Source organism: Pituophis catenifer, unplaced genomic scaffold (assembly GCF_029215685.1).
Source record: "Pituophis catenifer annectens isolate HBS135680 unplaced genomic scaffold, rPitCat1.0.hap2 SCAF_1, whole genome shotgun sequence".
NCBI classification, from domain to species: domain Eukaryota; kingdom Metazoa; phylum Chordata; class Lepidosauria; order Squamata; family Colubridae; genus Pituophis; species Pituophis catenifer.
Window position 1 is genome coordinate 71,775,943 of NW_027256881.1, and position 27,364 is coordinate 71,803,306.

General features: G+C 43.4%; 1 protein-coding gene across 3 annotated transcripts in view; it reads left to right on the top strand.

Annotated features, from left to right (window-relative positions):
• Window positions 1-2,615: 2,615 nt before the first annotated feature.
• Window positions 2,616-27,364, top strand: part of CAPN9 (calpain 9) — a 50,617-nt gene continuing 25,868 nt past the window's right edge. For 2 of the 3 annotated variants that reach the window (XM_070951005.1, XM_070951013.1), the window contains exons 1-5: window positions 2,616-2,828; window positions 19,627-19,696; window positions 23,027-23,145; window positions 24,500-24,633; window positions 25,202-25,370. In XM_070951005.1, coding sequence (XP_070807106.1) covers window positions 2,616-2,828; window positions 19,627-19,696; window positions 23,027-23,145; window positions 24,500-24,633; window positions 25,202-25,370 — 705 coding nt within the window. The remainder of the gene's footprint in view (window positions 2,829-19,626; window positions 19,697-23,026; window positions 23,146-24,499; window positions 24,634-25,201; window positions 25,371-27,364) is intronic. The other variant, XM_070951022.1, reaches the window with a different exon arrangement.

A 27,364-nucleotide genomic window follows, 5' to 3' on the forward strand; every position in this document is an offset into this window, starting at 1 on the left:
TGGCATAATGTCACAAAATATGGTACTTTACTGAATAAAAATGTTTGAGAGAGTTAAGCCCAGCATCTGGACTTACAAAGAATTAATTTGCACGTAGGTTCGTTTATCCATCACCACTTCCCACTTTGTACAAACTCAAAGTCAATTCATAGATGAAAAGTATTTATTTCTTTTGTTCCTTTGGGAGTGGGATGGTTTTAATCCTTCTTCTTAGATGTTACTGCCCCCTTGTGATCATGAATGGGAAATATAGATGTACTGTAAATATATATTGCACCAGTCTTCCAAAATTGGCACCACACTTCTTACTAGCACTGATGATGTTACCTAGTTTGGGTAACAAAATGTCTGCAAGAAAACAAGCAAGCTCAGAGAGCACCAAGGACCCCTAATTTCTACCCTGAGCAACAAATATTCTCCTTTATTGATAATATTTCCTTAAGCAGTGTTTCAAAGTATTGTGTGGCTTCCAATGTTTTATGAATAGGATTGTCTTACTTTAACATGCTAAGTATTACAAAGAAACCAAATTCCTACTAATTTTCTGGGTGCAAAAACTACTCACTATCATGTTCACAACTCACAGCATGCTGTAGTACTGATATTTCTTCTGCCCTAATGTAGAATAGAATAGAATTTTTATTGGCCAAGTGTGTTTGGACACACAAGGAATTTGTCTTGGTGCATATGCTCTCAGTGTACATAAGAGAAAAGATACGTTCATCAAGAATCATAAGGTACAGCACTTAATGATAGCCATAGGGTACAAATAGACAATCAGGAAACAATATCAATATAAATCGTAAGGATATGATTTATGTATGTTAATGTATGTAATATATGTTAATCCCATAGCCCACAAAAACTATCTTTCTAAATACTCAAAGCTCAAATACTCAAAATGAGACATTTCCCAAACCATAATTCTATTAGAAATCATTTCATTTCTGGTGCAGTAATAATTTGCATGTATTAGCAATTTAAATAAGTTTAGGCCCATGGATTCTTTTAGTTATATAAAGTTCTTATGGAATGATGCCTATGGATTAAAAGCAAGAAAGCAATTATGTAATAACTTTGAAAAATGAACAGATTACAAACAAAAAGCCCTGTAATCCCAAAGAAAACATGGATAGAGCTTTGAAACACAGTTGTATTCAATCCATTGAGTGAATGGGGCCATCTTTCTAATGCTGAAATATCAGTGCTTTCACCATAGTAGGACATGGAGAATCCATTTACATTGTCCAGTTCTCAAATTCCAAGTGCCAGGTATGTAGTTCAAAAAATATTAACCTCTGAGTTTAAAACTGAGTTCCCCATAAAGTCATAAAAAGATATGAATCAGGTATGATACATTCGCCTTTCACCTCAGAAGGAAGACATACAGGACTGGTTGGTCAAACAATGTATGACTAATATTTTACAGGATGCAGTGACATGACTGCCCCTTTGCATATTTTTGTAGGATTACTTTCAAATAGTATCTATTATTATGTTATCAAAACTTATATTGTTATATATTAATTTTTATTTGTTTTATTTATTTATTATTTGTTTGTTTATTTGTTTAAAAAGAGCCTTGGTGGCGCAGTGGACTAAAGTGCTGTTAAGTAGCACTTAGCTGCCAGCTGCCTGCAATTACTGCAAGTTTAAATCTCACTAGGCTCAAGATTGACTCAGCCTTCCATCCTTCCGAGGTAGGTAAAATGAGGACCCGGATTGTGGGGGCAATAAGCTGACTTTGTATAAAAAAGAACACCGCTGGGGGGGGGCCCCGAAAGCCCTATTAAACAGGTATATACAAAAAGTATGAAGGCTATTGCTTAACGCGTTGTAAGCCGCCCTGAGTCTCCGGAGAAGGGCGGCATATAAATCGAACCAATAAATAAATAAATAAATAAATTTATTTTATTGCATAAGAACAACTGCTAGAGTGCATTAAGATGTTAATGTGAAAAGAATTTGGTTGCATTGTTTCATATGGAAGAAAAAAATTTTTTTTTCCTTTTAAAGCAACCCAGTTCAAATGTGTGCCATAATTAGTCCAGAACCATATTTTCTGATGCTGGTGAGCTGTTTCTGCCTATAGCATAGATTCCTCTAGATGTTGGTGCATCTGATAGAAAGCAAAAAGCACATGTATATGTATGCCATGAGATCTTCCTGCTCCACAACATTTTTCAGATTCAGCTATGCAAGGCCCCAAGCTTTCCTTTAACATTTAGCCCTTCCCTTCCTGGCGGCAGCAGATTTCTTACTACCTGGTCAGTCCCCAGGTACTTTCTCAATCACCCTCTGTATGACTTATACCAGAGGGCAGGTAACCAGTAGCTGGAGAAGGACATGAAGAAGCCGAACAAGTTTTTTTACTGTTTATTCTCTGGGTGTTGCTTTTTAAACATTGGTGTGCACAATTGTCAAGCTGCCATTTAGGCAAGAAGAAAGATCATTTTCTCCCCTCTAAACTCTTTCCTGCAGGTAAAGATATTCTTGTAAGGGCAATGTGATTCGCTCTCTTTTTTGCTGTCCTTTTGAGGGTAGCCATTTGTAGAATTTGTAGAGTTTCCTCTTTAGCTATTCACTTCCTCCTCTTCTTAGACAGAAGCAGAGCCATGCCTTATACCTACCGGGACCCCAGCGCACGGGCTCCTCCTGTGCCCCAAAATGCTTGTGCCACACACTCCAGTGGCCAAACATACCAGGAGCTGAAGCTTGAATGCCAGCAGAAGGGGACCCTCTTTGAGGATTGTGATTTCCTAGCCAACGACTCTTCCCTGTTCTACAATGAGAAACCACCAATCCCCTTTGTGTGGAAAAGACCAGGGGTAAGTTTAAATCGATAATGCATTTTCTATGAGCTGAAATTTGTACAAAATCAGACTGAACATCTCTCCCTCAGGATGATTGTTAAACATGTAATGCATCATAAGTTTCACAAGAAGTGGCTGATGTTTCTTTTTTTTTTCATGTAATTTTATTAAAACGTTTAAAGAAAAAATAAAAAACAAAAAACTAGCAAAAAACTTAATCATCAAAAGAGAGAAGACAGAATAAAGAATGTGCAATAAAATAAAAAAATATAGGAAGAAACAAAGATATGCGAGGGGAAAAATAATGACTTCCAACTTCTTGAACAGCAGATATAGATAAAACTTGAGTTCGACTCTTGTTTTATAATTACAATGTAACCTCCATTTTTTAAAATAATCTATAAATATTACTAGTCATTAAATTCATATGTCATGATTTTTTTTTTTAGATTTCCCGCGCATAAAAGGGCTTCCAATTGGTATTACATTTGGTCAATATCTTTTCTCCAATCAGAGATATCAGTTTCACCAGCTACATCAAGAGGCTAATGTTTCTTGAACATTAGCTTTGAAATTTGAAATTTGCTATTCTATAGGACTCCTGGATTTCCCCTTGCCCTTTCTTCCTCTAACCCTCTATTCTGGCTAAACGTACGGTATGTGTCTTATGGAAGATGCCCTACTATTTTGTCTTAGGAACAGACTGACCCACATACGATAAAGTGCAGAATTTGAGCTTTCCTGGCAGTGGTTATGAATTTTGGATGAAAATGGCATTGACTGTATCTGCAAATGCTCAAGAAAGTATCAAGAGGTAGAAAAGAAAAACAGATGCATGAATAAAAGCCAGCCTAATGCATTTGTCACATTTCATTTATTTCTGCTCCATAATTCATTGCCTCTCATTGACTTCTTTGGCTATTGACTGATTTTCACTTAACTGGGGTGCAAACACACCCAAAAAGAAAGAATTGAATGAAATGGAATGGAATGGAATGGAGTGAAGTGAAGTGGAACGGAACGGAACGGAACGGAACAGAACGGAACGGAATGGAACGGAACGGAACAGAACAGAACAGGTTCATTTGACCAATTTGTCTCTGGTGTAAAAGCTCTCAGTGTACACGCAAAGCAACAGAGTTAATCATAATAATTATACCAATAAGAGGGGGTAGTAAAGAAGATGGAAGAAAATAATAATAATAATAATAATAATAATAATAATAATAATAATAATAATAATAATAATAATAATAATAATACAGCCATACAACATGGGTAAATATGCTTAGACATAAGACAGTGCTGTGAGGATTAGGCGTTCAGCAGACTGATGGCATGAGGAAAAAATAACTGTTCCTGTGTCTAGTAGTTTTGGCATGCAATGCCCTCCTTCCCCTGAGGGAAGGAGTTGAAACAATTTATGCCCAGGATGTGAGGGGGGGTCTGTAGATATTTTTTCAGCCTTCCTTCTGACCTGCGCAATATACAGGTCTCCTATGGAAGGCAGGCTGGTTGCAATTGTTTTTTCTGTAGTTCTAACTATCCAATGCAAGGATAATGGAGGAACAAAGTTGTCATGCTACCAATGAGCAAATCTCTTCTTAAGTAATAATGCCCAACTGGCATTTCAAATGTCTGCTGGCTTGCTTAGTGAACAAAAGTACTTTTACACTAGAATCTAGTTTTATTGGGTGCATATTTGGTTGCAGTTAGCCTACCAGCCAACTGTTTCAAGTATCATGCTTTTTGTGGAAGATGTTCCTCCTAAGGTCTGTGAAGAACTTCAAAATGGAAATCCTTCTGAGTCCAAATGCCCACAACCCTGATCTTGGATCAATCCCCAAATCTCTTTGTATTCATTCATTCATTCATTCATTCATTCATTCATTCATTCAATTTCTATAGCCACCCAGTTCAACCAAGTGATTCTGGTTGACAATTAAAAACAATAAATAGTAAAAATATCCAGAAAATAAACACAAACATCAACCAAGATAATTAATCAACTAAAAGTAAAGCCAAGTAACAAAGCCTTTACATGTTCTGAGTCCCAGGCCTGGATTCATAGCCAAGTTTTTAAAGCCTTGAGAAAGGGCAACAGGGTTGGGGCCATTCTAATCTCTGTGGGGGAAATATTCTGTAAGGCAGGGGCTACAGCAGAAAAAGCCCATCTTCTAGATCCTTCCAATTGACACTCTTTGGCTGAAAGGATCTGCAGCATGCCCAGTTTGCTGGATTGAGTTAAATCGGTAGAGACTCTTGGAAAAAGATGGTTCCTCAGGTAACTTGGCCAGGGGTGAAATGCTCCCAGTTCGGACCAGATCGCCCAATCGGGTAGCGATGGAGGCAGGTGGTTCAGAGAACCGGTAGCAAAAATCCCTGCAACTCCCCCCCATTGCCCAGCTGAGCCGCGCAATCATCAGAGGCTTTTTTTTTAATCTTTAAAAGCATTTTTTCTACAACCTCTTCGGCCGAAGAGGTTATAGAAAAAATGCTTTTAAAAGTAAAAACAAAGCCTCTGCCGATCAGGCAAGTCAGCTGTGATCGTCAGAGGCTTAAAAAAAAAAGAAAAAGCCTCTGCCGATCAGGCAAATCAGCTGGTTTTGTCAGAGGCTTTAAAAGCATTTTTTTAACAACCTCTTCAGCCGAAGAGGTTGTAGAAAAATGGTTTTAAAAGTTAAACAAAAAAAAGTTGGCCACGCCCACTCAGTCATATTACCCACCACCACCCACGCCCACAGAACCAGTAGTAACAAAATTTACATTTCACCACTGAACTGTGACAACCAGCACCCTGAATTGTAAATTATATCACAGGAATATTGTGAGGATATAATGGTAATAGAGTCATTCACTCTGAATTCCTTATGCAGATGAATAAAATAACTATTTCTCCAAGGGGCCATTGCAAGTTGTACAGAACACATGTGAAAAGTTATTTCATTTTTTCTTTCCTGTCAGGTACAATTTGGATTCAGAACACAGTCTTAGTCTCCCTATGATTTATAATAAGGGGACGTCTTACCTAAATTGTAACTTTTGAAAAATACATCCTTATAAACCTAATTAACATACCAAAGTGATTTCTTACTCATACACATTCCATGAGTAAATCTATGCTGTGTTCAATAAATAAATTACTTTTGATTCATGGCTTGTAATTCTTCTAGGTACAAAAATTAAAAGCCTTTGAATCACACTTTTAACAACCGTAACCAAAAAAAACTCCAAGAACATTGTATTTGATGTGAGTGTACTGTATTGTTTAAAACTCTATTTATAGAATATTTACTTCCTTATGAATCACTTTGCAGGAGCTGGGCAAAAAAAAATAATCACTTGGATTTCTACTATACATTTTAGTTTGTTTCTTGCTTGCCTGCTTACTTGCTTACTTGCTTGCTTACTTACTTACTTACTTACTTACTTACTTACTTACTTACTTACTGGTACTTACTTACTTACTTACTTATTTACTTACTTACTTACTTATTGTTAGTTGCTTACTTACTTACTGGTACTTACTTGCTTACTGACTTACTTATTGGTACTTACTTACTTACTTACTTACTTACTTACTTACTTACTTACTTACTGGTACTTACTTACTGGACTGATATAACTGCCCGACTCATACAGTCTAGTGACTAATGATCCATAAAAGTGTCCCTAAAAACAAAGGTTCCCTTCCTCCACTGCCAGGTGCCAACCAAACAGCCTCCCAGCTCATCCTGCATCCTACCCAGTGGTGGGTTGCTCCCAGTTCAGACTGGTTCACAAGAACCGGTAGTAAAACCGGCAGGAAGGAGGCTCCGCCCACTGACCCGGGCATCATTATAGGTGATCTGCACATGCGCAGAAGTATGCGCGCATCCACTGGTCCCATGCAAACTGGTAGTAAAGGTAAGTAGAACCCACCCCTGATCCTACCTCAATGCTTGGGGGGAAAGCCAGGTATTTGTGGCCTTCTGGAAAGCTAAAAGGGTAGGAATCTTTCAGATCTCAGGTTCCAAAGGGCTGGGGCAGCCACTGGGAAGCTACTGTATTTTTTGGAGTATAAGACGCACCTTTCCTCCCCAAAAAAGAGGGTGAAAATATGGGTGGGTCTAATACTCCGAATGTAGCCCCGCCCAGCTTCTCAAACGGAGGTTTCAGAGGCTGAAAAAAGCATCAGAAAAGAAGCTTCAGAAAAGAAGCCCCCAAGCAGAACTTCAGAGGCTTTTTTTCTGAAGCTCTGTTTCGGAGGCTTTCAGAGGCAGAAAAAAAAGCAAAAAAAAAAGCAAGGCACAGAGCTCATAACCAAGGAACCTGTTGCTAAAATTCACCTCTGGGAACAGCTGATTGGGGGTATTCTGGGAGGCCAATCCACCTGCCAATCAGCTTTTTTCTTATTTTCCCAAAAACTAAGATGTGTCTTATACTCCGGTGCGTCTTGTACTCCGAAAAATACGGTATGCTTCCAAGGTTACTTCAGGTGGCAACATTTAAGGGAGGGGACCTTGGGTGCACCCAAGGATGAGCAGATAACCTCAAAGAGAGACAATCTACAAGTAACCTGGTCCTGTGCCATGTAGGACTTTAAAGGTGATAACCATCACTTTGAATTGTGCACCTGGAAAGCAACTGGGAGCCAGTATAGCACATGCAACAGGGGCGTTACTTGGGTGAATCATGGGACACCCAAAACTGCATCTGCTATTTCACTCCAACCAATTGCAGCTTCCAGATGGTATTCAAGGGCAGCTCCATGTAGAGCACATTGCAGTTATCCAACATGAGGTAACTAAGACATGAGTGACTATAAGGTCCAGCAATAGTGTACAACTGGCATATAAGATGGACTTGTGCAAAGGCTCCCCTGACCTGGTCTTCCAGCGGGAGTAAGGAGTCCAAGACAAATCTCAAATTCACACCAGATTGATCTGGGGGTGGGGGGGTGTGAAATGGCAAAAATGGCAAAACCAGCAACCCTCCGTCTTCCTCTGATTCAGTCACAGCCAGTTTCTCCCCATCCAGACTTTTAACAACCTCCAGGCCATAAACAGCATTACTTGCCCAGAATGGGGTAAAGGTATCTCAGCTTACACATGGGATATGCTATCTCAGCACAAGAATATTAAGAAAAGCATTAAAAAGTATTTAACTGTGTTTTAAATTGTCATATTTCATTCTGAGTATTCATTACAGAAAATTGAATAGAGAGAGACTGTTTCTTTTGCTCTTCCGTATAGAAACAAGTGATACTTCTAAAAAATATACTCTAAGCCAGTGCTGAAATCCAAATTTTTTTACTACCAGTTCTGTGGCCGTGGCTTGGTGGGCGTGGTGTGGCTTGGTGGGCGTCACAGGGGAAGGATACTGCAAAATCCCCATTCCCTTCCCACTCCTGGGGAAAGGATATTGCAAAATCTCCATTCCCACCCCACTCTGGGGCCAGCCAGAGGTGGTATTTGCCGGTTCTCCAAACTACTCAAAATTTCTGCTACCGGTTCTCCAGAACCTGTCAGAACCTGCTGGATTTCACCCCTGCTCTAAGCATGATAATATTTCCCTTTGTTAAATTTAAGCACATTGTCATGACAAATTTTACTTGGTTCTGTCATGACAAGGTAAGGTTAATGCTGATCTGAGAACACAGAATAGTTGATAGGTTGAAGTCCAAAAGTTTAAGAAAGATATATGTTGAGTTTCTGATTACTTCTAGCTATCACCTTACAGTATCTAAGAATGGGTGTAATTCTTTTTTATGTCTATTTATTTTACATCAGGTGTAAGCCAGCTGCTTGATATGACTCAGAGCAGTCCACAAAAATAAAATTCCTTTGTTAATTCTTATCTAGTTTTTTAAACCTTGCCTCCTCAAGGAGGAGTAGAGTTGACAAAAAAACAGGTAGAGAAACATATTCTTATCTCATTACTTGCTGAACATGGGAATTTAAATTTTATTTATTTACCAAGATTTAGGGGCCTACCCATGGGGACACGGTGGCTCAGTGGCTAAGACACTGAGCTTGTCAATCAAAAGGTTGGCAGTTCGGCAGTTCAAATTCCTAGTGCCGTGTAATGAGGTGAGCTCCTGTTACTTGTCCCAGCTTCTGCCAACCTAGCAGTTCGAAAGCACGTAAAAAACACAAGTAGAAAAATAGGGACCACCTTTGGTGGGAAGGTAACAGCGTTCTGTGCGCCTTTGGCATTTAGTCATGCTGGCCACATGACCATGGAGATGTCTTCGGACAGCGCTGGCTCTTCAGCTTTGAAACAGAGATGAGCACTGCCCCCTAGAGTCGGGAACGACTAGCATATATATGCATGGGGAATCTTTACTTTACCTTAGGTGCCCACCCAACTTCAGACTAACTCCAGGTATTTGGTAGAAGTAATAAACAAGTTGAAAACATAGAAAAACATTTTTCTAAAAAAAAAAATCCTGTATGTCCAGAACCAACACGCTGGCCAGATCTGTTTTCAAAATGTTGAGAAGTAAACATGGCTTAAGTCCAAAACAAGCAGAAAGTGTATGTGTAAGCAACTCAGAGAGAAACCTCCCTGACTCAAATGGGTATGAAAGAAAGGGAGAACAGAACAATCAGACTTCTAAGATTCTGTTATTATACCCACCCTCAATAAAAGTAGTCTTAGCCTTTTTGCAGAGTTGATTTTTGGTCTGGCCTACCTGGTGGGGTTGACAACAGGAAACAACCCTCGGGGCTGCATGAGCAGCCTACCCCAAGACGGAGAGGATGGCCTGGTATTTTAAGATTTTAAGAATTAGGGCGAGAGTCAAACAAATAAATAAATTACTTTATTTTTCTGGCTGTCCTACAACAAAAACAGAGACCAATTGATGGGTCTTCAGAGCACATCCTCAGCCCTGAAATTCACATAGCCCTACCTATGCTGTGGGATTAAAACTTTGCTAATAGTTCCCAATCCAGGGTAACAATAGCAATAGCACTTATATACAACTTCATAGTGCTTTTACAGTCCTCTCTAAGCGGTCTACAGAGTCAGCATATTGTCCCCAACAATCCAGGTCCTAATTTTACCAACCTTGGAAGCATGGAAGGTTGAGTCAACTTCTGAACTTCTCAACTCATAGGAGAAATGAGATATTTTAATTCTCTTATTTTCATGACTTTATCTTTGTGGTTGCCTGTTTTATGGCTTTTTCCTATATTGCCTTGATGCTACAAATCAAAAATTTCATAACACTAATATTTTAAATACAATATTAGAAGCTTATAGTGTTATGATCTATCTCATGTCCATTTCCTAATCAAAGTCCAGTTGTGCCTGTTGAATTTTAAGATATATGTCAAATTAAGATATGAACCCTATAATCCAAATTTTAGATATTTTACAGTTCCATTGTATTTGATTGCAATCAAAGATGATTTCCAATTGATATCAAACTCTATGTCTAATATAGTTTTAAATACAAAGGTATCCTAGATATCAAGGCATACCCTCACAATTTAGTTAGCTGTTCTTCCAAAGAGGGAAAAGTTATTTTTCAAACAAGTATAAGATTCTTGTAGCCCTTAACATATGTGTTGAATTACTTGTGATTTGGTAGCTTATAATCATCAACAATATTATCCTCAGTCATAGCCTTATCATCTTGGCAGATGTCTGAGTCAAAATTTGACAAGTTTCATGGCCTATTTCTTTCTGAGCCTCTGTTCCCATGTGACCTGTTCTGCTCTGTTATATCTCTACATATTGTCACATAGGTATAAATGAGAAGTAGGAATGTTGGGTCTTCAGTTAGCATTCCACAAACTTATTCCCACCAAATGTTGTTTGATTAACATTTCAGCCAATGTAGGTAGTACACCAGGCTGGCTAGGGCTTATGAGAAGAGTTGTCCAAAACAGCTAGTATAATTAAAGTGGAAACAGTCAAACTAGATTGTCAGACTTCATCTCAGACATGTTGGCCTCCTTTGCTGTCTATTTTGGGGTGATTGCTTTGAATACTTTTAGTTCAGCTGCTTTTATAAGAATGTGATCTCTTGAATTTCAAGATTTTGTCTATCTCCTATTCTTAAACATTGCAAATATTTTTCCCAAAAAGCTCATGTTGTTTTGTTTTTGTTTTTGCTTTACATTAATGTGCTGGTATATTTATTATTAATGTTGTCTCCTACTTTTCATGTATTATGTAAACCACTCTGGTAGTTGCCCATCAACGACGGTTCTTGTCCAATAAATACATCTACTCATTGCATCTGCATTTTACTTCTTTGGCTCCAATCAGACTTCTCTGTGCATGCAAGTATTCTGCGGTGTACTGTACTGATATAAAACTGGTCCCTGAACTCAGAAGTCAGAGAATTTGAGGACCTGAAGTCAAGTGTTCTAGCTTAGTAAAATGCAGGAAGGGGATACGCTTTTGGGGAATGAACCTTTTACTTCCGTCCCTGATAAATAGCAAGCAACTAACAAATTATAGGCACTTAAATTCACCTCCTGCTTTGAATGCATGGATGGATACGTAATGAATGGGTGGCAGCATTTTGTCAAAGCAGAGTTATTCTTTTCCTCACTTGGTTCTTTCAGCACAGTGGATTTGTTTTCATGCCCCTGTTAATGGAAACTACTTAATAGTCTGTCCATTGCTTCTCCACAAATGCTTATGTTAGACACTATAAAAATACAAAATAACCGTTGCCAAAGAATACCATCAAAGCCTTGTGGTTTTGATGTTGTCATTTGAATTCATGGATTGAGCATCCGTTGAACTCAGTGGCCTACATGATTCCACTGAGCTGCCCATGTTTGCTGTGCGACAATATTCTATGGGCGAATCAATGCATCAGTCTATCACAGAAACTGCAAGACCAGAGGGTTGAATAAGCTGGTGGCGCTGATGACAATGTGTCTTTTGCTCTTACTAATCATGATACAGTGGAAAGGCAGCGACAGTGGCAACCAGGTCATCCACTGTGAGATATTTCCTCTGAAACATGCGAAATGTTTGGAAGAGGGGAGAGGGGAAAGGAACAGGCAGGTTATTATCAATACTGAATTTTTAAACTACCCATTGTTATTGCAAGCCTTGCAATGACTGCCTGGATGCCAGTCATCATTTCCCAATGGCATCTGCTGGGTAGACATCATAAGTGTTAGATCAGGCGCAGGAACAGAAGACGTGACCAGCTCGATACATGTAACAAGTTTATTTACAGTGTAACAAGTAAAAGAAGACTGCTGGCGCGCTGCCGGAGCTCTCCTTATATTCGCTCCCGGCAGACGCACCGCCCCTAGACAGGGATTCAAATCTCCCGCCCCATGGCTGGCAGCCAATCAGGGCGGATGCCCTTATACGGACATAACACTCCTCCCCCCTTAGTCTGAACTGTCAATCTCGTTCACAAAAGTCACGTAGTCGCGCAGGTACGTAGGACGCCTCGGCACCCTAGCTGACCTGCGCAGTCTCACTTGTTCTCCGTCTCTGACCTGGATGGACGGGGCTCTGTCGTCTCCGGGCTCCCTCTCCGGAACCGGGCTTGGTTCGGCTGTCGAGTGAGCGGGGTCACCCCCAGCGCCTCCGGCCGGACCGCAGACCTTGGATGGCTGGTTCTGATGGTCTTCTTCCTGGCCTGTGGATCTGTTGCCTCGTCTCGGTGGCTCGGTTCCGACCCGGGAAGAGCGTCTGAGTCTCGGTAAGTCCATCGTTTGCTCCTCCCTGGTCTCCCGGGCGCTGCGGTTCGGTTGCGGTTCGGCCTGGTGCCGGGTGGGTGGTGGTTCTGTTTGGTGCCCTCTGGACCGGCCCGCCGGCTGCGGGTGGTGCTGGCCCGTGTTGCGTTGTCCGACCTCGCAGGGGTGGCGTTGGTCTGCTAGGTCGGGCTGGCGTTGGTCTACCCCGTCTGGTCGGTGGTGGTCGACCTGGTCGGGCTGTTGTTGCGGCACTACCTCTGCGGGGCGGCGGAGGTCTCCCCTGCCGGGGTGGTGCAGGTCTACCTGGCCGGGTTGTTGTCGGCTCTCCCTTCCCCCTAGTCCCTGGTCTACCGTCGGGTGGTGCCTGGGGTCATCCGGGTCGGGGTGTCGTTTGTTGGCTGTCTTCTGTGATGGGCGGGGGTCCCCCACGTCGGTGATTCGTGTGCCACCCTCGCCCGTGGGTCGTGGGGTGCCCCTCTTGGCTGGGTCCCGGTCTACTCGCCTGGAACTGCAGTCTCCCTGGCTGGGCTGGCATAGGCTGCTGTAACTGGTGGGGTGCGCTGCTCCTCCTCTGGGCAGGTCCCGGTCTACCTGCGGGCTGGGTTGGTGGTCCCTGGCCTTGCCGTGCCCGGTGCCCACCTGGCTGGGTTGGTGTTGCCATCCCCCATGCGGTTGGCCCCGGTCTACCTCGCTGGGCTGCCGATGTGACAGCATTTGGTAGTGGGCTGGGCCAACCTTGTCGGGGTGGTGCTGCTCTGCCTCGCAGGGGTGTGGTAGGCCTACCTCGTCAGGGTGTTGTAGGCCTACCTCGTCGGGGTGTTGTAGGCCAACCTCGCCGGGGTGTTGGAGGCCTACCTCGTCGGGGTGTTGTAGGCCTCCCTCGTCAGGCTGGTTTTCATGTGCCCCCCCCACCTTTTTCGGAGTTGGTCGATGTGGCGTCTCGTGAACTGTCCATCTTCCAACTCAACGATGTAGGATTTGGGCCCGGTTGTGCTGGCAATTTTCCCCTTCAGCCACTTAGGGGAGCCGCTGAAATTCAGCGCGAAAATTGAATCTCCTTTGCTGAAGGCGCGGAGCGGGCGGCTGGCGGTTGCGGTCACTTCCGGGCTGTATTGGGGGTGCAGCCGGTCCAAGGGTGACCTCAACCTTCTGCCCATCAACAGTTCGGCCGGACTCTTGTGGGTGGTGGCGTGTGGCGTGATGTGCTGGGTGAGGAGGAAGTTGTCTATGCGCTCTTGCCAGTCCCCCGGGCCCATCTTGGTGAGGGCCTCTTTGGTCAGTCGGACCATGCGTTCGGCTTGTCCGTTTCCGGCCGGCCTGTAAGGGGCGGACAGGGCGTGGCGGATGCCCAGTCCTGCCAGGAAGGACTCCATGGCCAGGGATGTGAGCTGGGGGCCGTTGTCTGAGACCAGCACATCCGGTAGGCCATGTGTGGCAAAAAGGCGGCGCAGGGCTCGGATGGTTGCTTCAGTTGTGGTAGATGCCATGGGCACCACCTCGAGCCATTTGGAGAAGGCATCTATCACGATGAGGAGGTGTCGCCCTTGCATCGGACCCGCGAAGTCAATGTGGATCCTCGACCAGGGGTTGCTGGGGGTCTCCCACTTCGCGACTTCGGATTGTGGCGGCGCTGGGCGAACTTCTTGGCACGGGTCACATCTGGAGACCCATTGTTCAATGTCTCTGTCCATGGAGGGCCACCAGACGTAACTCCGTGCCAGGGCCTTCATGCGGACGATGCCCGGATGCCCCTTGTGCAGGGTTTCCAACGTCCGCCGTTGCAGAGTGCTTGGAATCAGCACCCTGTCTCCCCATAGCAGGCAGCCTTTTATGGTGGACAGCTCCTCCTGCTTCCTGGCGAACGGGCTGAACCTTTCCTCTGGCTTTTCTGCTGGCCACCCTCTGAGGATCCAGGACTTCACTTGGCGGAGTGTGGGGTCCTTTTGGGTGTGGACGGCCACATCTGCGGACGACACCGGGCAGCTGGCGTCGTCATCAATGTGGAGTAGGTGGAGCGTGGGGGCTGGGTCTTCGACCGGCTTCTTCGATGGGCATCTGCTGAGAGCATCAGCGTTCCCTATGGCTGTGCCTGGCTGGTGCACGAGCCGATAGGAGTAGCCAGCTAGGAAGATGGCCCATCTCGTCATTCTTGGGGACATGAAGGTCGGGGTTGGTTGGTCGCCTGCGAGGAGTCCCAGAAGAGGCTTGTGGTCTGTGACTATGGTGAAACGTCTTCCGTAAAGGTATTCGTGGAAGCGCTTCACTCCAGCCACGATGGCCAGGGCTTCTTTGTCCAGCTGGCTATAGTTCCGTTCTGCGCCGGACATTGTCTTTGAGAAGTACGCGATTGGGGCTTCCGAGCCATTGGGCAGTTCGTGGCTGAGGACTGCCCCCACCCCGTAGGGCGACACGTCGCAGGTCAGTCTGATGGGGAGCGTCTCGCTGTATTGGATGAGGACGCTTTTGGACGTCAATAGTCCCTTGATGGCCTGGAATGCTGCTTCCTCTTCCTGGCCCCACTTCCAGGAAGCCGATTTCCCCAGCAGGCGGTGGAGTGGCTCAGCAACTGTGGCTTTCTGTTTTAAGAAAATGGCGTAGAAGTTGAGCAACCCAAGGAAAGCCTGAAGCTCCGTTTTGTTTTTTGGGCTTGGAGCTTCATGGATTGCTTCCACTTTTGATTTGGTGGGGTGTATGCCTGTGCTATCAATGAGGAAGCCCAGGAACTCGACTTCCTGTACTCCTATGATGCACTTGTCCCGCCTGACCCTCAAACCCTTGTCCTTGAACCGCTGCAGGACAAGCCTGAGCCTTTCAAGGAGTTGGGGTCTCGAGTCACCGGAGATGAGCACATCATCGAAGTAAGGCACCACCCCTGGAACGCCTTGGAGAAGGCGTTCCATCATGGATTGGAAGATGCCAGGGGCAGCGCTGACTCCAAATTGGAGGCGGTTACATTTAAATGCCCCTCTTTGCGTGACAATCGTTTGGGCCTCCGCCGTTTTGTCATCCACTGGCAGTTGCTGGTAAGCCTGGGCCAGGTCCAGTTTCGCGAAAATTGATCCAGATCCCAGGGAATGCAGCAGGTGTTGCACCACTGGGACTGGGTATGCGCTCTGTGCCAACGCCTTGTTGATGGTACAACGGTAGTCAGCACAGATGCGCACAGACCCATCATGCTTCAGTGGGGTCACAATGGGGGTCTCCCATGAGGCATGATCGATCGGTTCCAGTACGCCCTGGGCGATCAGCTTATCCAGCTGTTCATCTACTTTAGGCCGCAGGGCAAATGGAACTCGGCGGGGCTTGAGCCTGATTGGGGTGATTCCCTTGTCCAGATTAAAGGAGATTGGCCTCCCCACAAATTTCCCCAGCTTACCATCGAAGACTTCTTTGAACTCTTCGATGATGGAGTCGAGTTCGTCCCTGCGGATCTCGTGGATGCCCTGAAGTGAAAGTCCTAGAGGCTTGAACCACTCCACGCCCAACAGGTTCGGTCGGCTGTGCTGCACAATGGTGATGGGTAGCTTTCCATCGAAGTCGTTGTACTTCACATGGATGGTTGCTCTGCCTAGGATTTCAATGGGGTTTCCGTTAAAGTCCACAAGTTTGTCTTTCGGGGCTTTCAGCTGGGTTCTTTTGTATGCCGGTTTCAGCTGTTGTAGGTGCTGCCAGTCCATGATGGAGAAGGCGGATCCGGAGTCTACCTCCATCTTGCACGGAGACCCCTCTGCTAGCAGCGTCACGTGGAACTTGGTGGTCCCCTCGTCGCTTGTGTGAGCAATGGTGGTGGTCTGGTGCACCGTTCTGTTTCGGGGATATTCCTCCTCCCCGCGCCGGGACTGGTTTGAGGACCGTTTGGATGTCCTCTGGTTATCTTTGCGATTTTCCCGGAATCGCGGTCTGGGCGGCTCCGGGGCTGGGTCTGTGGCTCTGCAGGCCTCGGCGATGTGGCCCCTCTTCAGGCATCGGCGGCAGGTCGCGTCCCTCCATCTGCAGGTTGCTCTGGGGTGGTCGCCTCTGCAGCTGCCGCATCGCTCTCCACGGTCGCCATGCTGTGGTGTTTCCCGCCTGGGAGGGCGGGACACCTTGTGGACGGCCATTTCCTCATCAGACTCGGATTGAGTGGTTGCCTCGTCTGATGAGGTTGGGCCCGACTTGTGGATCTTATGGATCCCTCTTGCTTTTACCATTGCAGCGGCTGCTTGTTCGGACGTCTCCGCCGCTGTTGCCTCGTCGAGGACGTCTTTAAGCGGAATCCTCTTCCTGCTGAGGAATTTCTTTTGCAGCCCCACATCTCGCATTCCAAAAACAATGCGGTCCCGGATGGCGTTGTCCACATTGTCGAACTCACAGTTGGCAGCGAGTTGGCGGAGCGCTGCCACGAATTCTTTGATGGATTCACCTTCCCGCTGGTTTCTTTGCTGGAAGGTGAACCTGTTTGCGATGGGGGTGCCTGTAGGTGCATAGTGCTCCTGTAAGACGTCCTGCAGGTCGTTCCAGGACATCTCCTCGATGTCCCTAGGTGCCACGAGGTCTATCGCCATCTCTAGGACGTCCGATCCGCAATGAGCCAGGAAGAGGGCTCTTTTCCTCTCATCATCAAGGTTCTGGTATCCATTGCCTCGCAGGAACTGCCGGAATCGGACCATGTATGACCTCCACTTCTCCCGGGATGGGTCGAACGGGTTCAGCGCGGTCATCGGGGCTTGCGGGGTAGCCATTCTGGAAGTCGCTGTGGTGAAGTGACTTCAGCTCTTTGGGCGATCGTGCCGTGAGTCTTTCTCAGGTTCTCTTCTCTAGTCCTTCGTCGCCAGTGTTAGATCAGGCGCAGGAACAGAAGACGTGACCAGCTCGATACATGTAACAAGTTTATTTACAGTGTAACAAGTAAAAGAAGACTGCTGGCGCGCTGCCGGAGCTCTCCTTATATTCGCTCCCGGCAGACGCACCGCCCCTAGACAGGGATTCAAATCTCCCGCCCGATGGCTGGCAGCCAATCAGGGCGGATGCCCTTATACGGACATAACAATAAGTGACTTCCTGATCATCTATCAGGAAGGAGGTTTTGCTGTAGAAGCATGTTCCTCTGTTAGCTTCTGTCTGCAGAAACATCTCTTGGCATTTTCAGCCATGCTTTCTCTGTCCTCTGTCTTTGCTGGTCATGTCAACGGTAGCTTCTAAACAGATCAGACGGACAGGGTTTTTAAAAAATTCATCAGCATGCATGGCCTGTGAGAAAGCAGCCTTTTTCTACAAGTTGTCTCTTCATGTCCCATGATTAGACTCCATTCTCACAATTCTAAGTCAACATGTAGAAATTGTGGAATTGTACAATACATCTGTAAAGTGTGAAATTGGGAAAGACTGGGGCAATTGTTTAACGAAAAATTATATTAAGAGGAATACCTTGACTTCATTTCCTATACTCATCTATGCAGGGGTGGGCTGATGGGGGTTTGCAGGGGTTTGGGAGAACCTCTAACTAAGATTCTGTGCAGTTCGGAGCACCTCCAAATCCCACTCCTGGCTGGTCTCACCCACCCCACGCCGCCCCTCCCAGGAGTCCCCACACAGCCCGTTTTGGATGCAGGTAAGTGCAGGGCATGTGCAGAGGCTCAGGGAGGGCAAAAAACAGGCCTACCGGAAGTTCAGGAAGGCCAGAAACAGGCCCATTTCCAGCTTCCAGAGCCTGAGGAGGCTCGACAAAAGCCTCTGGAGCTGGGAAAGGCAAAAATGCCCCCCCCACGGTGCAGGAGGCCGACTAGGCCACGCCCATCATGGCCACGCCCACCCAGCAACTGGGCAGAGAACCCCTTGCTAAAATTTTTGAAGCCCACTCCTGCATCTATGAGTTAATGTTTTTGCATATCAAATTGTTCTCTGCATATGTCTGCATTCCTGGAATGGTGTAAATACCTACTTGTCAGATGTACCTTTCAACTTTCTCTATGTATAAATATACAAAAGGATGAAGGCTATTGCTGAGCACATTGTAAGCCGCCCTGAGTCTCCGGAGAAGGGCGGCATATAAATCAAATTAAAAAAAAAACATTAAATGCATTGGTAAAATGAACATTAATTTATTAATTAAGGAAACAACCATTTGAAAGCACTGCATTCAAAGACTTGCTCTTCAACCTCTTATTTTAGAAGCTGTCTGGTCTGGGATATGAGACAAAACCCTTTTACTATGTTCCCTAAGAGATCTAAGGGCATTTAGCTTCCATTAAGGACAGACGGAGCACCTTATGAACTGAGTTAAGTTGTTTGCTTTGGTATGAAATCTAGCCATGTGCCTGTATCTATTGCAGCACTTGGACACCAAATCAGGAGGGGGTTCTGCCTTAGGTGAGCAGATGGCCTCATTTTGCAAATCTTACCTATAGGCAGTCCTTGACTTATGACCACAGTTGAGCCAGACATTTCTGTTGCTAAGTGAGAAATTTGTTAAGTGAATTTTGCCCCATTTTATGATCTTTTTTGCCACAGTTATTAAGTGAATCACTGCAGTTGTTACATTAGTGACACGGTTATTAAATCAATCTGGCTTCATTTTGAGTTTGCTTGTCAGAAGGTCGCAAAAGGTGGTCACATGATCCCAGGACACTGTAACCGTCATAAAAATGAGTCAGTTGCCAACTGTCTGAATTTTGAGCACGGGGATGCTGCAACGGTCATAAGTATGAAAAACAGTCATAAGTTACGTTTTTCAGTGCCATTGTAACTTTGAATGTTCACTAAACAAACTATTGTAAGTCAAGGACTATCTGCCATTGTAACTTTGAATGGTCATTAAACAAACTATTGTAAGTCAAGGACCTGTATTTCTGCACCGCATGTATCCCCTTCATCAAAGAACAGTTGGTGATATGCCAAGTAGAAAAACTGATAATTCGGGGGGGGGGAAAGAGAGGGTCTTTTTTTCCCCAATTTCCTCAGCAAAGTAGGAACGTGTATCTCTACTTCAGGGATTTCATAATACCATAATAAGGTCAGATGAATAAACTGTATATTACGGCATTGACAGAAAGTTCACATTTGTTAATTGTCAAACTGCCTCCGGAGCGAAGAGATGTAAAATTATGAGAAGGTCACAGCAGACTATCTTCTAATCAGGTCACTGGTCTTGTTTTCTTATCTTTTTCAAGGAAATCGTTAAAGACCCACAGTTTATTCTTGGAGGAGCCACAAGAACTGACATTTGTCAAGGAGACCTTGGTGAGTATTTTTCCACTGGAGTGATTTTTGCCCTCTTTGATACAAGTCCTGTTAAGACATCGTGTAAAATGTGTGGAGGCTTCCTAGCGGATAGATTCAGGTACCTCACTCACTCTAATCACCCTATGTTCAACTGGAAATCTGAAGGCTAGATGAACACAGGTTGACTTGTGTTCCCCAAAACCAGGGGTGAAATGCTCCTGTTTCGGACTGGATTGCCCGATCCGGTAGTGATGGTGGCAGGTGGTTCGGAGAACCGGTAGCAAAAATCCCTGCGCTCCCCCCACCACCACCATGCCCAGCTGAGCCGCGCAATCATCAGAGGCTGTTTTTTTTTACTTTTAAAAGCATTTTTTCTACAACTACTTTGGCTGAAAAAATGCTTTTAAAAGTAAAAAAAAAAAAGCCTCTGATGATCGTGCAGCTCAGCTGGTATCATCAGAGGCTTCTAAAAACATTTTTTTTTGCAACCTCTTCAGCCGAAGAGGTTGTAGGGGGAAAAATGACTTTAAAAGCCTCTGGCGATCCCAGCTGAGTTGCCTGATTGTCAGAGGCTTTTAAAGGCATTTTTTTTTCTGCAACCTCTTTGGCCGAAGAGATTGCAGAAAAAAAATGCCTTTAAAAGCCTCTGACAATCAGGCAACTCAGCTGGGATTGCCAGAGGCTTTTAAAGTCATTTTTTAAAAGTAAATGCTTTTAAATGTAAAAAAAGTAAAAAAAAAAAGTTGGCCATGCCCACCCAGTCACATTACCCCACCACCACCAAGCCACGCCCACAGAACCGTTAGTAACAAATTTTAGATTTCACCCCTGCCCAAAACCTAATGAAGTTTGCACTGGAAGTCTCCTTCAGATACCTAGCTGAATTCAATGGAGGCATGGGAAGAGAAAGAAGGGCCAATATGCATCTCTCTTCTTATCAAATCAGATATTCAGCTGATTGACTAAAGGAAACAACTAATTATGAGGAAAACATTGTTAATCTGGTATCGGCCATATGCAGCACCACATGCACACAAATCTGATAGAATCTAAGAAACTTAAAACTGAAAGGGATCTTGGAGGTCATCCATTCTCATTATCTGCTAAATACAGGATTCCATTAAAAAAGGCCCAAGACAATGTTTGCCCTTCAACAGCCTCATTCAGCAACAAGCCTTATGCAGACACTGGGTAAATTACTTAATTCTCTTGCTATTTTCCCAACAATTTAGTGAGGTAAATTGGTCTGAGAGAGAGCGATTAGCCCAAAATAATCCAATGAATTTACACGGCTGATGATAGACTGGAATATGAGTCTTTCTATCCTAGTCCAACACCTTACTAACTATACACAGATTTCAGAGGATAATTACAACTGCAGAAAAAACAATTACTACCAATCTGCCTTCCATTGAGGACCTGTATTCTGCACGAGTCAAAAAAAGGGCTGTGAAAATATTTACAGATCCCTCAATCCTGGACTTAACTGTTTCAACTCCTACCCTTAAAACGATGCTATAGAGCACTGCACACCAGAACAACTAGACACAAGAACAGTTTTTTCCCGAACGCCATCACTCTGCTAAAAAATAATTCCCTCAACACGGTGAAACTATTTACTAAGTCTGCACTACTATTAATATCATCGTTCCTATCACCCATCTCCTCCCACTTAAGATTTATATTGACTGTTTCCCTATGACTATTATTAAGTGTTGTATCTTATGATCTTTGATGAATGTATCTTTTTTTTTATGTACTCCAAGAGCGTATGAACCAAGACAAATTCCTTGTGTGTCCAAACACACTTGGCCAATAAAGAATTCTATTCTATTCTATTCTATTCTATTCTATTCTATTCTATTCTATTCTATTCTATTCTATTCTATTCTATTCTATTCTACTCTACTCTACTCTACTCTACTCTACTCTACTCTACTCTACTCTACTCTATTTTATTCTATTCTGTTCTATTGTATTCTATATCATACCAGCTCTCAATTTTGCAAATCAACCAAAACAGCTAAGATGCCCTTTGAAATGTGCAACTACCAGATTAGAACTAGGTTGTTATTGTTCAGTCCCCAAATCATGCCTAACCCTAACCCCATGGACCATACATAGCACTCTAGGCCCCCTTCCATTGTTTTCCAGAGCCTGCCCAAACTCATGCACACTCTGTTGATGACACTATCTAACCATCTCATCCTCTGCTGTCTCCTTCTCCTTTTGCCTTCAATCTTTCCTAACATCAGGGTCTTTTCCAATGAGACTTCTCTTCTCCTTTGGTGATCAAAGTATTGGAGCTTCAGCTTCAGTATCTGTCCTTCCAAAGGAGAATCAGAGTTGGTTTCCTTTAGGAATTACAGCTATGAGTTCCAAGCACCAGGGCCTGGTGGCTCAGCAGACTAAAAGCATTGTGATTAACACCAGCTGTCTGCAATTACTGTAAGTTCGAATCTCACCAGGCTCAAGGTTGACTCAGCCTTCCATCCTTTCTAAGGTAGGTAAAATGAGGAGCCAGTTTGTGTTCTGTCCCCGTCTCATACACGCACACAAACAGTCAGCCAGGAGTTAATAAAACCAGCAGTCAGGAATTCCTTTGAGATAACAGAATTGGCAGCAACCCAGTAGCTGCCTGCCAAAGACTTTACTCACAAAGGGAGGATTTTCTCCTCCGTCCGATACACCAAAGTAAGTCCACAAAGCCAAAGAATTGTCAAGTTCAGTCCATAATAAATCCAAGGAGGGCATATAACGAAGTTCCAGAAACGCAGTATGACTTGCTAGCTTTTCAGTTTTGTCTGTCATAAGGCCTTAATGGCCACCACACCCCCTTTTATCCCCTGTGGGGTGTGGTCCAGTGACTCAGCTTAATCTCTGGAACGCCTCTTTCTCTGCTGTGTGCGCTTATCTTTCTGACACTGTGGGGGATCCAGCCAAGACTCATCTCCGTCGCTGTCTAACTGCAGCTGTTCGGAAGTGACTGGCTTTTGGCCTATCTCTTGGCCTTCGGAGGACACCTGAGGCATTGCCAGAGAGGAGGGTCTGGAAAGGGAGGCCTTGCCAACTCCTCTCCTTCACTTTCGAAGTCTTCTCCCTCTGATAATACGGGGTTGGGGGTCGGAGTCACAACAGTTTGTGGGGGCAATAAGCTGACTTTGTATAAATATACAAAAGTATGAAGGCTATTGCTTAATGCATTGTAAGCCGCCCTGAGTCTCCGGAGGAGGGTGGCATATAAATCAAATAAAAAACAACAACAAGGAATTATTTAGTGGGAAATATTTATCTTATTTATATTAGATCAAAAGTATAACCTGTATATTATTCCATATAATTTTTCAGGTGATTGTTGGCTATTAGCAGCTATAGCATCTCTTACCCTCAATGAAAAAGTACTAGCCAGAGTTATACCACAAAATCAAGATTTTGGACCAGATTATGCTGGAATATTTCATTTTCAGGTAACCCCTCCACACACTCTTGCATGTTTAAATGAATAAATGAATGTTGAATATCCTGGGAGCTGGGAAATCCAGATGTTATTAAATTATAGATGTCAGCATCCCTTATATTTAATTCTACTTCTTGACATGGCTGGAAACTGTGATTCAGGCACATCTGGGAAACATATGAAGCTTCTGCCATTTTATTATTTCTGACAGGTCAGAATTTTAACACTCTTCTCTTTTAGATTTATTTTGCAATAGTTTCACTATCTGACAATATTTGTTGCCTACCTAGATTAGAAATCAAGCCTAGAATGAAATATATCTAATTATTTATTGGATTCATATCCTGCCTATCCTTCAAGACCTCAAGGTAGTCTACATAATGTTCCTTCCTCCCATTTTTCTCTACAGCACCAATCCTAGGAGATCAGTCAGGTTGAGAAAAAAATAAATGGCCCACAGAGATTTCATGGCTGATGGGGACTAGAACCATTTTCCTGGGATGAACCCATGGCCACCACCTTCACTTTTTAAAATTTTGTCCCAAATGTGCTTTTTCAAGAGGCAAGTGGACGTTCTGGTTTTTTTTTTTTTTAATTTGATTTATATGCCGCCCTTCTCCGAAGACTCAGAGCGGCTTACAATGTGCTCAGCAATAGCCTTCATCCTTTTGTATATTTATACAAAGTCAGCTTATTGCTTCCACAACTGGCTCCTCATTTCACCTACCTTAGAAAGGATGGAAGGCTGAGTCAACCTTGAGCCTTGGCGAGATTCGAACCCTGCAGTAATTGCAGGCAGCTGGTCTTAATAACCAGCTTAATAACAGGGTGCCTTAAACCCCTGTACTACCAAGGCTCTTTCTTTGAAGACGTTTCACTTCTCATCTAAGAAGCTTCTTCAGCTCTGACCAGATGGTGGGGAATGGAAGGAAGAAGAAGCTGAAGAAGTTTAATGGATAAGAAGTGAAACATCTTCAGAGAAAAAACAGAAAGTCCACTTGCCTCTTGAAAAAACACCTTTGGGACAACCATGACCTGGATGACTGAGAATCTCCATAGACATTTTAAAAATTTTGTTTCGTGAGATTACAAAATTTTGTTTCGTGAGCATAAATCTTGCAGCATGTTTTTAGATCATAAGCTTTTGTATCTATCAAATGCATGAATTTTGTTTTGAGAGCTAAGAGATGCTTGTGCTGCTGTCCTTTCTCGGTGCTGTTCCACCTCATCCATAAAATTAAAAGCTTCTCATAGCCTTCACTTCCAAGGCCTAAGGCAGTATTGGAACTTCCTGGTCCTACTTCAATTTTTCCCTGGCTTATTACCATTATTAAATGATTCTCTATCTGTCTTTACCGAGATAGTTTTGGCAATACAATGAATGGCTGGATGTTGTTATCGATGACCGCTTGCCCACTTTCAAAGACCGCTTGGTTTTTCTGCACTCAGCTGAACTCAATGAATTTTGGAGTGCATTGTTGGAAAAAGCCTATGCCAAGTATGTAGATAACTTGATCTTCATCTTCTATTTTGTTTCCACACTTGTCATGATTTATAGTCTTTGGACTTGCAATCCCAGTTTTATAAATATTGTATTATATGGATTTTGATCGTAGACTGAGTTGATCAAGCTTTGTTTGTTTATTTGTTTATCATTACTTTTGTATGCTGCACAAACTTAACTTTAAGTTTTTAAATTTTAAATTCAACTTGCTTTTTTTTGTCATGGGCTAAAGTGAAATTTCAAATGAGTTTGAAAGTTCTCATCTACTGAAATAAGTAGAGCCAAGATATTTGAGAAATTTCAAGGGAAGCCAAACAAGTCATAGGAAAAGCTGCACAAAATGTCAGAGTTTTGCTAATCTTGAATTTGATTTACAACACTTTCTTCTAATGGTTTAAGTAGATGATATTTTGATTTTTTTTTTAATACCATGTAAGTCCTATAGATATTTCTGCATGTCATGAGCCACAACAGAAAATTCATATGGTACCTGAACATGTTTAAAGTAAGATGGACATGACCTCATTGTCTTTATGTATGTATATTTCTCTGACAATCTCAGGTTGAATGGAAGTTATGAAGCTCTAAAAGGAGGAAGTTCAATTGAAGCAATGGAAGACTTCACTGGAGGAGTTGGAGAAACATTTGAAGCTAAAAAGGCTCCAAAAAATTTCTATGAACTCTTACAGAGGGCACTTAAAAGAGGCTCACTGGTGGGCTGTTCTATTGATGTACGTAGAAGTTTGAGTTTTTTGAGAGGATATTTCCTCAAGTTATTATGCCCCAAAGCAGGGGTGAAATCCAGCAGGTTCTGACAGGTTCTGGAGAACCAGTAGCGGACATTTTGTGTAGTTTGGAGAACTGGCAAATACCACCTCTGGCTAGTCCCAGAGTAGTGTGGGAATGGAGATTTTGCAGTATCCTTCCATTGCCATGCCCACCAAGCCATACCCACAGAACTGGTAGTAAAAAAAAAAAATTTCACCACTGCCCCAAAGCAACTGAATATATGATATGGAATAGGGCACAGAACAGGAATATGGTGTCCTCAAGAGGCTTTGGATAAGTCCAGTCAATTCCAGCCATCGTATGTAATATAAATTTTAGTTCAAAGCATATGGAAAGCTTTAGATGGCTACTTATGGAGTATATTATCAGGGAATGTTCCTAATATGTAGGAATTTGCTTTGGATTACTGTTATGGGACTTTCTTTTGAGCATGTGTCTTTGATTAATTGAGGGCCCGTTTGTAAAAAACAGCAGCCTTCACACATTTTTTTTTCTCTACATGTTTCTTCCAAATTGTCAGCCAATAATTATCCTTTCCTAAAATGGCATCCTCTGGAAAACATTGGGTTAGCAAATCAGCCCTAATGTTAAACAAAGCACCACTGGATAATGATGATGTAATTTTCAGCTTCTTTTCCCTATCCCTCTGGAGAATCTTTCCTAGAATTTCTCTTATTAAATCATGGAACTGAGGTTTGTATTCAGTTAATGCCTCCTGCTGAGCTGAACTGAAATTCTGAGCTGAACTGGATAAGCCTTGACTTAATTTAGCCTGGAGGCCGTATTGTTTGTGCTCCAGATATTTTAAGAACCCAGTGGCAGAAACCCTTGATTTCTCTCAGGCTTTGCTTGGGAAGAAAGCTGAAAACTCACTTTCTCAAGTTTCCACATAATTCTAAGTAGGAAATGTTTTTATGACAATGTGGAATCATGGCAAAATGTTAGCCAGATCACTGGCTGTTTTGTTCATTCCATATTTATTTTTCTAATATTAACTGAATCTAAATGTGAAAGTGTCAATAATTTAAACAATACACATTGTGCCCTACCATATTAGCATGTAGGAAGCCCTAGTTATTTTAGTGGGACTTATTGTATGAGCATTTGTAAGAGCAGTATACCACACGCTTTCAGTAAAAAGCCACATATGGTCTTTCAATTGCACACCAGGGAGCATGTGCCTCAAAGTAATGAGCAGGGTCAATCATTTTCATTCTTTTTGCCCTTACAGTGAATTAAAAATAACCATAGATACAGTACTGATTTTTCTTCAGATAACAATAAGCTATTTCCCAAATAATCTACTTTTAAGGTGGACATGTCATCTTAAATTCATTAAAAAAATATTAATGGAGGTAGCTGAGGCTTTTTCTATCTAATCGTCCTTGTCCAGGTAATCTCACATTCAGATTTGTCTTTTTTTTTTCAGATAAATACAATCATGTGAGTGCTCAGTGATCAAGAATTTAATCATTTCCCCCTTTCTATCACATGATTCAGTATAACCAAATTTGGTAGCCTCTGGGAATTGCACCCATGGCTTTGTGAGAAAATTTATTGACTCTTTCATCAATTGTCTCCTTATTATTGAACTGCAACCTTTTCTATTTCCCCTTCTCAATCCAATCCACTTATAAATTGATTCACAACAACCGCAGCTTATACCTTGCTCATCCTACAGGCAGCTCAGAATCATACCCTAAAACTTACACGGATCCTCTGAAGTAAGTGAGGTTCAGAGGGAGAAATGGGCTCTAGATCAGGGGTGTTAAACTCGATTTCATTGAAGGCCACATCAGTTGTGTTTGACCTTGGGAGACTGGGGTGGGCATGGCCAGGGTGGGCATGGTCAGCTCAGTGTCGCTCGTATCAGGGGCACCTCTGGTGGCCCGAGTGCTTTGCCAGCAAAAGCGGGCTCCCTAGCTCCATTTTCGGC